At 35.9% G+C, this 14,532-nt stretch overlaps 1 protein-coding gene across 1 annotated transcript in view; it reads left to right on the forward strand.

Moving 5' to 3' along the window:
• The window catches only part of DMD (dystrophin), a 1,828,382-nt gene extending 1,815,179 nt beyond the window's left edge, over nt 1-13,203 (forward strand). The window contains 1 exon segment of the mRNA XM_078146592.1: nt 10,665-13,203. Coding sequence (XP_078002718.1) covers nt 10,665-10,762 — 98 coding nt within the window. The 3' untranslated portion in view covers nt 10,763-13,203.
• Nucleotides 13,204-14,532: the final 1,329 nt, after the last annotated feature.

A 14,532-nucleotide genomic window follows, 5' to 3' on the forward strand; every position in this document is an offset into this window, starting at 1 on the left:
ACTGTCTCTCTTCCTTGAATAGAGTTTTGGGAAAGTCTGTTTTAAAATAAGGATCCAAAGTTGGTTTCTGGGTGTCACTTGAATAATAACTCACATATCGACTGCACGATAAAGTTTACAAAGCACTTTCGTCACAACAACTCTGTTGGTTATCAGTAAATTGTCTCTCATCCCAAAAGATTAACCTCATTTTTGTATGTACTTATATTATCAGTAATGGACGAATACTCACAATTAACCTTTCTAAAAATTGTTGTAAACCAAAACACCCTTGTGGTTTGAATATACCTTTAATTTTAAAACTGTATGTACCTTTCCTGATTGATCTAATAATTAAAAATGTTCACAACTCAGTAGGGCCTTTTGATGTTTTAATATACTTTAAGCACAACCCATTAGATAATTCCTGTAGCTAATAATATTGAATGTTAGCTATACAAATATGCATGTAGCTCTGTAAGTATCCATAATATTATCTAACAGTACTTTCTACATCCTGGCCAATAACTGACATTATTAACATCTTCATAATGTAGATGACAGTAAATTCTATGGAAGGACAAATTCCTTAATAGAACTCCCATCTGTTTAGCAGTGTATTTAACAAAAATGTGTGTGTGTGCATGTGCGCATTAAGAAATGCTTTCTAACCAGTAGCAATTAGTCTATAAACAGATCAACTTGGATTTCAGATACAAACCAAAATTTCGTTAATTATCTAAGCTGAGCTTATATATGGCAATTTACAAATTATCAGTCTACTACCCTACAAAATATTCTATCTTTGACAAAAAATTTTATATTGTTAATTTTGTATTACACATATTCTACAGTATTTAAAACTGGAAAGGAAACACATGTGATTTAGTCCAACCCCTTTATTTTACATATGTGCCAAATTCCAGAGAGGTCTGAGTGACTTCCCCAAGATTAGCATGTAGCATGTATCAGGAGCACAATTCAAGTCTTCAGCTTCCAAAGCCAGGGGGGCTCTTTCCAGCATACTACACTGCCTTTCCTTACATATGCCACTGCTCCTAAACTGTTAACTTCTTAAGAAAAAGGACTGTGCCTTATATAAACTTTGTATATCCCCCACCATGGGAGGGGCTTAATATATATTGAACTAGTCCCCAGTGGCATATTATTTATATATATTATATTCTTTAAAATACACACACTTTTTTTTTATCTTTTATCAGTGTCTTTTGTCTCTACGTCAAAGACTTTTCCCATCCCACAAAATGAGCCCTCACTTGTGATGAAGGAACTATTCTTTATTGCACCTGCCACTCCTTCCCAGTTTCTAAGCTTCTCTGACATTTTTGAAACACAGTAACTTTTTGTAAAATGGGATAATGATACCAGCACAGTGAATAGTGTATGGGGCCTTAGAGTCAGGAAGATTCCTCTTCATGAGTTCAAATCAGACCTCAGACACATTCTAGCTGTGTGACCCTAGGCAAGTCACTTAACCCTGTTGGCCTCAGTTTCTTCATCTATAAAATGAGCTGAAGAAGGAAATGGCAAACCACTCCAGTATCTTTGCCAAGAAAACTCCAAATGGGATCATGAAAAGTAGGACGTAACTGAAAAAGGACTAAATAATAATAAAGTCTAAATACAATAACAGGAGAAAGGATAAAGTCAGTCATTGCAGTCTTTCTAATTTTTTAGGCACCATTGTTTTCTTTGAAACTGGCAAAACATGCCTTGTCATTCTTCACAGACAGCATGTATGGCTGAATATTTGTTTTATGTAAATTCCCTTGACAACCTCCATAAATCCAGGAAATCATCAGCATGAATGCTACCTCTACCAGTGCCACGTCTTTTCAGAATTCCTCAGAGGAGATCCAGCCAATGTGCTAGAGGCTTTTCTCTTTATCTTTTAATTTACATAAAAAATTTTTAACTGTTACTCCCTTTGTACTATAGCAGTTTTAATGTCCTTTTGAATTCATTGTACTTACACACACACCCCCCCCATAAGCACCCATGACTACCCGAACAGAAAAAGATTAAGTGGTCCACATGGCATATACAACATATGTGCAAATGTTTAGCTAAAAATTAATACAGAAAAGTAAAAATGTAATCTGTTAAATTATCTTTGGTCAAAAGTGAAGCAAGAGCCAGGTATCACATTGTTTCTTCCCTAATTTTAAAGAAACTTTTAAAATCACTAGAATTTTCAGTACTGTGTAATAGTACTTCAGTACTAAGGAGTACTACAGAAAGACCCTACCTTTCTGGACAAAGAAATATGAAGTAATAAATTCTCATCAACAATGTCAATTTCTCAAAGCAAGATTGTCCGTTTCCTGGTTGATTCTCAAAATCTGATCATGCCTTTTGTTCAGACCCAAAAGTCCCTCCTGCAAAATCTTAAGGTTCTCAGGATCTTCCTTTTTCACTGGTTTCACATTTTAAGATTTAATAGAGCCTTCACTGGTCTTACGAAGCTCATTTTAAGATATCTTGATTATAAAACATGAATTTCATCTGGTATTTACTTTTTTAAACTCAGAAGTTCAAAGAAAAAAGTTGTCTCCCACTTAGCTTCCTTTGCTTCACAGATTTATAGAGACAGAGCAACAATAGGAAAAAAAACATTTTCTATATAGGATATATTTACTGTATACACATACATACCCAAACACACATAGATGCATGGATTCTTTGCATTGTTAATTTTTTTAAAATGAGGGCTTATCTGTATTTATGGTATTGAAAGTGTTTGCTTAAAGCAGTGCATTTTCAAAAGAATATTGACAAACTGAAGGAGAGTCTTTAAAGGAGTGGAAAGAAGATAGCTAGGAGCCTCAAGACCATGCCGTATAAGAATACTCAGGAAGAATGACTGAGTGAATAAGTCATTTTTTACTATTATAAATATCCAAATTAACTCTAAAGGACAAATATGAAGAAAGATGCTGTCTGCATCCAGAGAAGGAACTGATAAATAGAAGCATGTGTAGAAAAATGTGTGTGTGTGTATACATACATATACACACACATACATACATACACACACACACACACACACACACACACACACACACACACACAGAGTGTCTGTCTAAGGGTACCCATCTCTAGGGCAAAAGGGATGGTGGGTAAGAAAGAAAAAAAGTATACATGATAACTTTTATGTAAAAGGAATAGCAAGTCATACAGAGTAGATTTACCGTTTCATGTACCATCATCTTTTTTATTTTACTATTTTATGGAAATGCTTGTTTTATTCCATAAATTGAAAATAAAATAAATTTTAAAAAAAGAACAATCAGTTGAAAGAACAGCATGTTTAGGCCAAAGTAGGACATGATGATTTGGTGAATTAGGATGTAATCTCTTTCTTCAAATATTTGAGAAAGGTAGACAGAAGGATTGAACATGATCTCAGAACCTGAATTGGGCACAGTAGGTGAAAGAAGCATCTTTAGGCTTGACGTGGAAAATTTTCCTTACAATTAGATCTAAAATTGGAGTGGACTAGCTTATAAATTGTAGGGGCTTCCCCCTCGCTAGAGGTTTTCAGCCACTAATGGGATAAAACTTTATTGGTAATATTGTAAAAGAATCTCGTACAAATACAGGTTGGATTAGATGGCCTTTCTAATGCTGAGATTCTCTGACAAAGCTAAACATGCCTTTTTGGTTTGGTTTAGTTTTAAATTCAGTCTCTATGCTCCAGAACCTTAAATTACATTAAGCTAGAATGGAGTGCTTTCTAGTAAATGTTTCCTCCCTAAATACATAGTCTTAAATAGAGCAAAAAATATGAGCCAGGGCTCATATTTACTTCCTAGTAAACATGCCAGAGGGAGGTTGATGAAATTAGGCCAAGAAACCTAGCAGACTAACTCCTGGGCATAGCTCCATTGCTGTGACCTCAAAGGTTGCCACTTCTTGCTTTCTCTGTTCCTATGACTCCAGTCAGGCAGAAGGTGTATCATGGGAGATACCACTCACTTTTCTTCCATTCTTGGCAGGGAGGGCATTGACCCTGACAGTGCCAAACTTGGAATCTTTATTAAATGGTTATGTTTATATCTGGCCAAATTCAGAAAATTCTGAAGGTAGTTTGAGTCACCAAAGGAAAAACTGTAAGATTCTGCTTATGATTTTGAAGTTCTGAATTGAACTAGGAACAGTCTCCTAAAGATGACCATTCTTAATTTATTGCCAGATTGCAGATACTGGGAATGAAAGTGCACATTACATGCATGTGTCCAATGTAGTTAAAGGTGCCCTGTTTTCTGTCCAATACTACACTTGAAAGCCAGCTACTTTGTAATTAGTTTTGTTCTTTTTTGTATGTTTTAAATAATCGTGTAAGACATTGGACCCAATAAAATCAACAAGGCCAGTGAGCCCTCTAGTGATTGACTAAAGTGTATTAATGTAGCATGTAGAGTTTTGGAGAATTGAAGGGAGGTATTTATTCTGACTTCATTTTCTCCCATACTCTTTCATCAGTATACCTCTTTCTGTATCTGTCCTGAATCTCTGTTCATTATTTTTACCAAATGCATGAAATCCATTCATGAGAACTGAGTTTACCTTCTGTGCCAGGTACCAGCTTGTATGTGGTGACACAGGAACCTAACTCGTGTTAGTTTTATGATACAGGAAGCTGGAAAGTATGTGTAATGTTTAAATGTATTTATTATCCAGTCACTGAAGAGATGGGAACACTGAATGGGTATGGCACCATAGCATTTGCAATTAATGGCGTGAATCTTGATTTTCATTTAGTAGATTTAATCCGTGCCATTTTTTTAAATCGCAGTTAGTACACTGATTTCTGTTCATGCTTTGTTCTCTACTTGCTTTTGGGGTCTCAAACAGGAACATGCTATGTGCTATTAATTGGATTACTTTTCAATTTTTGTTGTTGATAAGGGTGCATAAAAGTCGTTGAGTTTCTTTTTAAGTTTGGAGGTGGGGGGGTGGAACTTTACTAGCCCCATCTTTGTTTCCTAAGTGAAACACTTATTGATATAAAAACTGTATTGACACATGGTTTTATTTCTCTTTTCTGATATCTCTGCCTCTTCCCCTCTCTGTTATTAAAGGAAGAAATGCCCCTGGAAAGCCAATGAGAGAGGTTAGTGAGATTCAGGCTCACTGCCATGGCTTCTTGTCTGTCACATCCTGCTTTCTGTGTTTGGCATTTGTGCCGTAACTGTGCATGCGTGTTTGTGTGACCAAGTGCATTCCTCACTGTGCTTTTCACCAAAAAACATCTGGTGCCTCTGAATTTTCAGTCCACAAGGAACCTTCCGGAAGCATTCGCCACAGTTGCCATCACTGGGAAGATGGTGGGAGAGAGGAGGAAACTCTAAATGACAACCCTTTGAGGTCCACAGGTTGGAATCATAGTACTTGTCTGTGCTGCTCTCAGAGATTGAAACATAAGCAGCCATCTCAAAGCACATCTAGCCTCAAACTTTTTTTTTTAAACCAATAATGGAACTTCATTCTGGGCACAGACCTCTGGCTTTTTGAGCCAGAGTTGTGCTGTTGGTGCTGTTCCCCTCTTACTGGTTTCATGTGCTATTTCCCTTTCAGGGGCAGAAAGTGAACCCTTTAGAAACTGAACATCAGAAGGTGTCATGTATTTTAGGTTAAGCACTGCTGAATCAGTGCCACCACTGTCCATTCAGAATTTGGAGTATAAATTAAGGAATGAAGAGGAAGGTATTTGATGTCAGACATGTTCAGATCTGCATAAAAGTAGATTTGAGCATTTTATGAGTTATTTTTTAATCCCTGTAAATGAGAATTAGGTTATTAATATGCAGCATTATCATTCTATGTGGTCTTGGGGTTTCCATTGCAACTGCTCTGTCTTGCCATACATTTTGTGAAAGATGAATTACAGTACCCAATCAATAGACTACTGAAGGAGAAGGTTTTTAGAGACTACCTGACTGCTGTTTAACATAGTATATTTTCCTTACCAAGGGTTTAGAATAAATGAGGCAAGAAGTGACATGCTGTGAGGGATGCTTCCCTCCCTCCCCCCAACTATACCTATAGGCTGAGGGGAAAAAACCTGTTGTATAAACTTATTTGAGGAAATACTAATTTTTTGGCCATTCCAGAAATTCTATATGTGTAATTCTAATTAAATATAACGCCCCCCCCCAAATTGATTTATTGTAACCAGTATTCCTAATTGTGTCAAAGCCAATGTTCACATCTAGGATATATGGAGTGATTTTATGGAGGGAGCGAAAAGGAGTAGATTCTAACTTAGGCTAAGGAAGTCTGAATTGGTCAGGCTCTAAAATGCCAGTTCAAATTATATGCCACATATAGGTACTATTACTTCTTCAAATTGAGTTACATGGAGGACTCACAAATATAAAACTCTGTTTATCTTCTGAGCTTTTTTTCCCCCTTAAGGCCAACAAATGTAATTATAAGGTGATAGCAAGGATTTAGTGGAAATGGATCTTTCTCTTTGTCTGAACTCCCTTCCCAAGGGCCACTTCCCCACCACCCAAAAGGCTCCATCATAACAGTATTATGCTGAAGAGTTTTGGTGTATTTTTTTACTTTTGTAAAAAGAAAAGGCACAGGTCCAATAACCCAAGTAGCACATGTCAAGTCTGGAGTAACCAGATAGAACCTAATCATTAGAACAGAATCCATCAGATTCTTACAATGCACAATTCAGTTTGCTAGGTGCTGGAAGTAGAGTCTAAAACTGAACTATGACTCTGCCCCCTGAATCTGGGCCCAGGCACTTCCTAGCCAATGACACTGACATCCTCAAAGTGACCCAGGCACATGAATAGACTCATTTGTTTGTGTGAAGATTAAAGGGTCCTCAGGTGTTCTTAACAGATTGCTTCTCCAGACCCTTTGTGTGACCATGCTGATGCAGGTTGCATGAAACAGACATGTTCTTTACATCTGGATATAATAGAGTGATAGTAACACATTATGCTGGTGTTCAGTAACGCCTGCATAAGAAGTACATTAGACAATGCGCCTTTATAAAGGTGATTTGAAATGCCTGTCAGTGTAGGGTGATGCAACACTACAGTTTACACAAAGATATAATTGACTTTTGAAATAATATTCTATGCTTATTAGGATGCTTATGAATGAAAAACCTCCCTTTTTCAGAAAGCCAAGAAACCAAGTTACTGTGTCAGATTATAAATGGGAAATAGCTCATCTGAACAATCAACCAGACTTGTCAGAGATTAAATGATAAGTAGAGAAAGATATATGGTATTCAGACATTGCTCTGGCAATCTGAATATCATTCATTTAGTGGCAAATTTTATTTTTGTGAAAAGTTGACGTATTGAATTGTGATTTAGTTACTGGCTTTTTGCCAGGAAGTCTCAATTCCAGTCACGTGAAAAACAGCCTCCTCTGACATTTATGGTGTATAAAAGACTAAATATGTCACTATTAGCACCAAATTGGAAAAGCAGGAAGCTGACCTAATATAATAAAAGTTCAATATATGTTATATTTGTGTTCAACAATACCTACTTAAGAGTCGATTAAACTAACACCTTCTATAGATATATTTTTGCATCAGTTTATGCCTAAAGCTGATTGCAAAGATCTGAATAACTTCTGTTCATTGACTAGTATACTAATGGCATGAGATTTTTGTTTCACCTTTATAAAAATCTGTCAGGTGAAATAAATGACATCATTAATGCTACAATCACATATATTGTATAATATAGAAGCAAGATGCAAATCTGTTTGTTATGGCACATTACAATAGACTTTTTGCTCTCAGTGGATTTGGATCTGTATCTTCTGGGCAGCATTTTCTCAAAGATAGGGATTTTTTCCTTGCTTCAGTGCAAATTCCCTTTATGCTTCCAAGTCTATTAAGTTGAAAGACCTGGCCTATGACATAGTTCAGTACATAAGAATATAGGATCATGGGAGCTGGAAGGAACCTAACAGGCCATTTTTTTTCCCCAACCCCTTCGTTTTTCAAATGAGGAAACCGGTCCTACAGAGGTTAAGAGCATTGCCAAAGGCTCCACACTGGGGATGTCTGAAAATAGCTGAATTTTCTTTGAAAGCATAAGAGATCACAGAGGTCATCTATAAAAATATACCAGGAATGTTAGCACATCTGATACTGAGCACAGTAGTGGGCATCCAAACTTTAGTGGATCCATATTTACTCCTTTTAAGGAAAATGAGCCACCATTTCAGATGGCATGTTGTAATTATGGATTATGTCCATATTTATTCCATACTATTATTTGGAATAAAGATGTTTTCTTATCAGTTATTTAAAATTTAACTGTTTATGGCGACTAAAGATCATTGCAGGGATACAGGGCCACTGTTTGCCTATATATGTAAAATGTGATATGTCTTTACTATCTTTACTTTTGAGCTACTGCCTACATCACAAAGCACACCTGCCCAAATGAATACTTCTTAGTTTCTGCAAACTGAAAGACCAGGACTAGAATAAACCCAACATTAAGCAGTTTCCTTTCCCTCAAGATGTTGCTTGTTTCTATAGTTTGCAGTATATGTCAAAGGCACCTAAGGCATTAAAATCTAGTAAAGGTAGTAAGAAATGTATTAAATTTCACATGCAGGAGTCAGGTTAAAAGAATCTTCTGTTTTTCATTCCCCTTTGTAGGGATAGTTTTCTAAATAACAGTTAAAGTGATATCTAAGTAAATGCCTATAATCACTGCATTTTCTGTTATCTGTGAATGGGTTATCCACAAATAAAGATTGTTCAGGAGTATATAACAGAGCTGGGAAACAATCAAAAATGATGTTGGGGAGTACCCTGGAGCCCAGTGGCACCAATTGACATTTGCTCTGATCTCCAGGGAACAGCAAATGGCCTATTGTGTTTCCCTTGATTTTATGACTTAGAGCATAAGGCTATTGAAATGGTCACCAGGAGGTTGCCAAGCCATTGGTCATATTCATGAAATAGTGCACATGCCTTACTAGAAGTGTTTCATTTGCAATCTCCACCAAAAACAAAAGTGTTTTTAAAAATATAATTATTCTGCATAGCAAGTTCAAAGAGATTTGCTAACTGTGTAACATTGTTGTAAATGGTTAAATGGTACCAAACTTTTAATAAGCCCCAATTTGAACAGGTCTCATCATCAATTCCTTGTTCCACGAAGTCTCCCAAATCCTGTATCCATTTTGTTGTCTAAAAATATGTCTATAGATATCTGTTGAAATAAATTCTAGACTAGTCTATATATTCTATTATGGTCTACACTTAAATTTTGTTGAACTATTGTATTATGGGAATATATAAAATAGATATATTCTGGGCTAGTAACTCAGTAAAGCATTCATAATTCAGAAGTCAGGTGGATAATTTACTGAGATCAAAAAATTAAGGTTAACTATATAAAAAATGAGATGCCTATTAAGAAGCAAGCTATAATTTTTTTCAGGTAACATTACCTAGAATTTAAAATTTTTCAAAGTCTGTAAATGAATATATATACTGCCTTCTCAGTGAATAATAATTGTTCTTCAGATTTCTTGTTATGGGACAGATCATTGATACCATCATGTTATAATCTTGTAACTAACTCCTACTTGAATAAGATCTGAAATAAATCTACATCATGTCAAATTCCATGCTATAGTGTTTCATGTTATCACTAGTCCCCAGTGTAGACATTAAAAAATGATCTCCATCTTGAAAGTCTCCAATTTAAATATTTATACTACACACAAAAGATAATTTCAGGCGTTTATTCTTGCTCTCAAATAAGATAAACAAGGAAAGAAATTCTTTCTTTCAGCCTCACCAACAAAAGCCCCCCCAAAGTAGATTTCATGCTTAGGTAGTTAGCTAAAAACTTAAGTTATTCTAGTTACCAGTTGCAAAGATGAAATGTTTAATGGGAAAATGTCACAAATCTGCTTTAGATTAGGAGCTAACCCCCAAATCTGGAATCTAGATAAATTTTTCTTCTCACCAAGACATTGGTTCTCAACTCATGTCCAAATATTCATGTCACTAAGTAACGACAGGAGTGTTTTGAAGGATCCTTTTGGAAAGATTCAAATAGGAAGGTAAGCAAAGTTAACCAAGATACATTCTGGGTCACATAAGGGCAGGAGGAAGCTCTACCTAATGGGCAGTGGACTCTTTTCCCCTCCTTGGAGTGCATGCATGGATTCAGAACTGGAGCAAGTATGGAGGCAGCTGAGAAACCCACTATTATTCCCATCAGGTTCCCATCAGGTAATACTTTGGATGTCCTTTCAAAGCATTATGATAGGAAGACTCTAGCTTGCAGGAATTATAAGAGCACAGTGTATTTGTGCAATTTTGGGAAGAATTATGCTTTAAATCGGTCCCCATGGCAACCTATCACTTCTTAAGTCCTGAAATATAGTATTTGAAAATTTTCCATTTGAACTTTGTTCTAATGATGCTAACTTAATGTCACATTTATACTAACAGGTGTGTAATGTCTGTAATGTGGCTTTGCTTCTTACTGAGAATTGGTAGAGACCAAACTGTAAGCAGCTTCTGTGTTGTCTGCACCAAAAAAAAAAAAAAAGACATGGACGATCTCCAGATTGCTTGATGTCATTGTGCTAATTCTTACATCATTTGAAAGCATTTCTTTCTCTTTACCTTTGTTTTTCAGGACACAATGTAGGAAACCTTTTCCACATGGCAGATGATTTGGGCAGAGCGATGGAAACCTTAGTTACAGTCATGACTGATGAAGAAAGGTTAGAATAGATGTTTTACAACTCCTGATGTCCCGCATGGTTTTTATAATATTCATACAACAAAGAGGATTAGACCGTAAGAGTTTACAAGAAAAAAAAATCTATATTTTTGTGAAGGGTAGTGGTACTATACTGTAGATTTCAGTAGTTTCCTAAGTCTGTTATTGTTTTGTTAACAATGGCAGGTATTACACGTCTATGCAATTGTACAAAAAAAGTTGTAAGAAAACTACATGTAAAATCTTGATAGCTAAATAACTTGCCATTTCTTTATATGGAACGCATTTCGGGTTGTTTAAAAAAATTTATAACAGTTATAAAGAAAGATTGTAAACTACAGTGTGCTTTATAAAAAAAATGTTGTTTATAAAAACCCCTAAAAACAAACAAACAAAAAAAATCTTTGAGGCAGTGCATTGTTTTGCATCCTTTTAGCTCTCTGTCCATATAAGAGGTTCATGTTTTGTGTTCTTTTTCCTTGCATATTAAAGAGAGTAGATCCAGTAATAACACCAACATGACTGCTTTACCTTGCTTTTTTTTTTTTTATTGTTGTCTAGGTGGGACTAGCCAAGGGTTTTTTCATATATGTATATGTGTGTGTATTATATATTTCATATATAATAGGTATATACACATATACTATATTGGGGGAAAAAAACTGAACTTTCCAGTTCAGTGATGTTCCCATCACTTTGTAAGTAAAAGACAGCTGCTTACAGCTGCCCTGGCTGATGTGCCTAGACTAAGATGGGTTCTCATGGGACCCTGGAGCTGGGAGGAGACTCCCACATTAAGTTATTGCCCAGGGCTCCAGGTGCTAATTCAAGCTTTTCCCACTGACAACTCAACACTAAAAGTTTGGTTTTGGTTTTTTTGGTTTTTTTTAAGAACATATGAGTACATAGGACTTATTCTACCAGATGAATACACTGATTAATATAGCCCACATTCTGGCCCTGGAGATGCCACAGTTCATTTAATGATCCCTCCTCAAAAGGAAGGCAAAATATCACGATGCACTTCTTTACACCACAGTAAGTTACAAGAAGACAGAAGGTGGGTCTACAGGGACAGGAATTCTTAGCTGTTCCCTACTAGTGAGCAGACCATACAGTTTGAAGCTAAGGATTGGATTATTTGCAGATATACATAAATACTTCTCTAATTACCACACTGTGTACTCCCCTAGAGGTCAAGCCACAGTGGTGCTTTCAACATCTTCCCATTGCAAATGGGGTCTAAGAAAGTCCAGTTCTTAGTGGAAAGTAATCCTGTGGAAATTCTGAGTTAGTTCAGTCAGTCCTTTGCAATGGGCAGTTGAGAAAGCAGCCACATGGCAGTCAGGAAAATGTTCATAATCAATTGAGACACCCAAATCATCTGTCTTTTCTTCCCTTGCCAGTCTCTGCAAATAATACCGCACAAGTAAGGATGACTTGCAGCTGGGAAGACAGATTAAATTGCTTAAAATTAATAAATAATCCCAGAGGAAAAAGAGGACTGGTAGTAGAAGCTTTAGTATTTTTATGTCATTTTACTAGTCTATGATTTTATCATTCAGTAAATAGGAACTCAACGTGCGACCCATTAATTTTGCAAATCTGTTACCTCTTATATGAAGTGTAATTAATCTTGGGAGAGTGGGTTTTGTTCGTTATTTTTAATGATAATTAACATCCAACATGGCTTGTCATGCTATTTCTACCTCACTTTGGTTTTGTGGTGTTCCTGACAATTATGTACAGATAATTTCACATCATCACCACTTGTCCATTGTGTGAACTGATCTCTTCATTTTAAGTCTATTTTTTTCTTTTTACAGAAAACCCAAAGCTCAACTATCAAGTTAAATTACAATTCATTTTTGTCTCATTCTCCTTCTCATTGATGGCCTGAGACCATATATTTGACTTGGGCCTCCCCTCTATCCTCCTCCACCCCCAGGAAAGTTAATTTAAAAAAAAAATTTAGGAAAGGTTTCATTACTTTCTGATAAGTTTGAGTTTCTTTCTAAAAATCAGAGACAAAAGGATTGCACGGTTTTGTTTTCATCTTTTTTTTTGTTTTCTCTTTTAGACATTAGTTTTGGAGTGTGTCAAAATATTTAAATAAAAGTTGAGAGCTTTATTGCTGCTTTTTAAGCATAATTTGGACGTTACTTCATGTTCCTTATAACCACAGAGTATTAAACTGTAAAACATAATCAATGTAACTGAAACACAAACATCATATGGCATGTGACATCATTGTTATCCAGTACTGCTTTCTTACTTGGGTACCATGATATATTGTGTTTTAACACCAACATTTATTAATTATTTTTTTAAAATCTCAGTTTTAATGCATTTTCACGACATATCAGATTTCACCAAATATATGCCTTACTATTGTATTATATACTGCTTTACTGTGTATCTCAATAAAGCACGCAATTATGTTATAAAAAAAGCATTTTGTTTAAGCATGGTATCTTTTATGGATTTTGGGTTTTGGGATATGCTCAGGAAAACTGTGATCCTGTCTCACTCATTTTGCAGCTCACTATTTTTTCTCAGCAGAATCTTATAGTTATAAATGGTTTGGAACTTGAGTGGGGAGCAGTATAGGAGAAGAGCTTTGAGAGATTGACTTACTGTCTCAAAATGATTTTGGCATGAGCAAAGAAAAAACTAAACCTAACCTACCTATATAGTTCAGCCACTGGTACCCCCCCCCCTCCAATGACATAAGTGCAAAGAGCATAAAAGTTTATGGAAAGCATGTTCCAGCAAAACTCTAAATTACTTGCTCCATTAAACAAGCCCCAAATCCCCAGTACTAATATTAAGTTACCTGGCAACTTCTACTTTTTCTCTTGTTCATTTGCCATGGAACCCTCTCTCCCTTAGGTAGAGGAGAAGGACACCATTCTTCTTGAAGGAAGGAAGCAAAGCTGGCAGTCAACTAATAGCAAGTCCAGATTACCAGAATACCATGGAAACAGGAAGGGGGAAAAAATGGAACGAATTGGCTAATTCTATTTTTTTAAATAAATATTCTACCTTCCAAAAAATATACAAAGAATGTTATTTCAATAAAATGGTTAAAATCATGCTGATGATTTTCCCAATATGGAAATTTCCTCCACAAATGAAGATCTCTGCCCATTCATCAATTAAACAATCAACAAATGTTTATTAAATACCTATCTTCTAGTCACACACTGTCCTTTAGGATTGAGTGGCTAATTCTTGAACATGCCTGGATGAACAAGGTGAGAGTTGGTGGTACAGATCGTCATAAGCTAGCTCTTTGCACTCCTCATTTCCATTGTGTCTCTAAGAGGAAGAAGTAACACTTCTGTGGCAACTCTGAGTACTTTGGCTGCAGACTGATATTTATTCTCTGAACCTAGTGTTTGCTAATCCAAGAGTTAGAATTTTGGAGCCATTCATTTCAAAAATCACAGATTTTGAGCTAGAAAGGATATCCAGGTCCTCTAGGTCAAGCCTTTTGTTTTATAGAGTAGGAAGGTGAGACCCAGGGTGATGTAAGGTAGTGAGTGGCAGAGGCAGCATTTAAACCCAAATCTTCCAATTCCAGAGCTAGGACTTTTCCCACTATGCCAAATTCTCAAACCTATTTGGTATTAGTAGCTTTAAGAACTTTATAAAGCCTCATTTGGAGGGTATCTGTACCATTATGGAGAGAGAACTGGACTATATGAATGACTGAATCAATGTTAAAGTAGACATTTGGAAAAGAAAAGGAAAGAAACTTATTAAGAGGATGAGAAGT

The sequence above is a fragment of the Phascolarctos cinereus genome, unplaced genomic scaffold, assembly GCF_003287225.1.
Source record: "Phascolarctos cinereus isolate Bilbo 61053 unplaced genomic scaffold, phaCin_HiC Scaffold_726;HRSCAF=1367, whole genome shotgun sequence".
NCBI lineage: Eukaryota > Metazoa > Chordata > Mammalia > Diprotodontia > Phascolarctidae > Phascolarctos > Phascolarctos cinereus.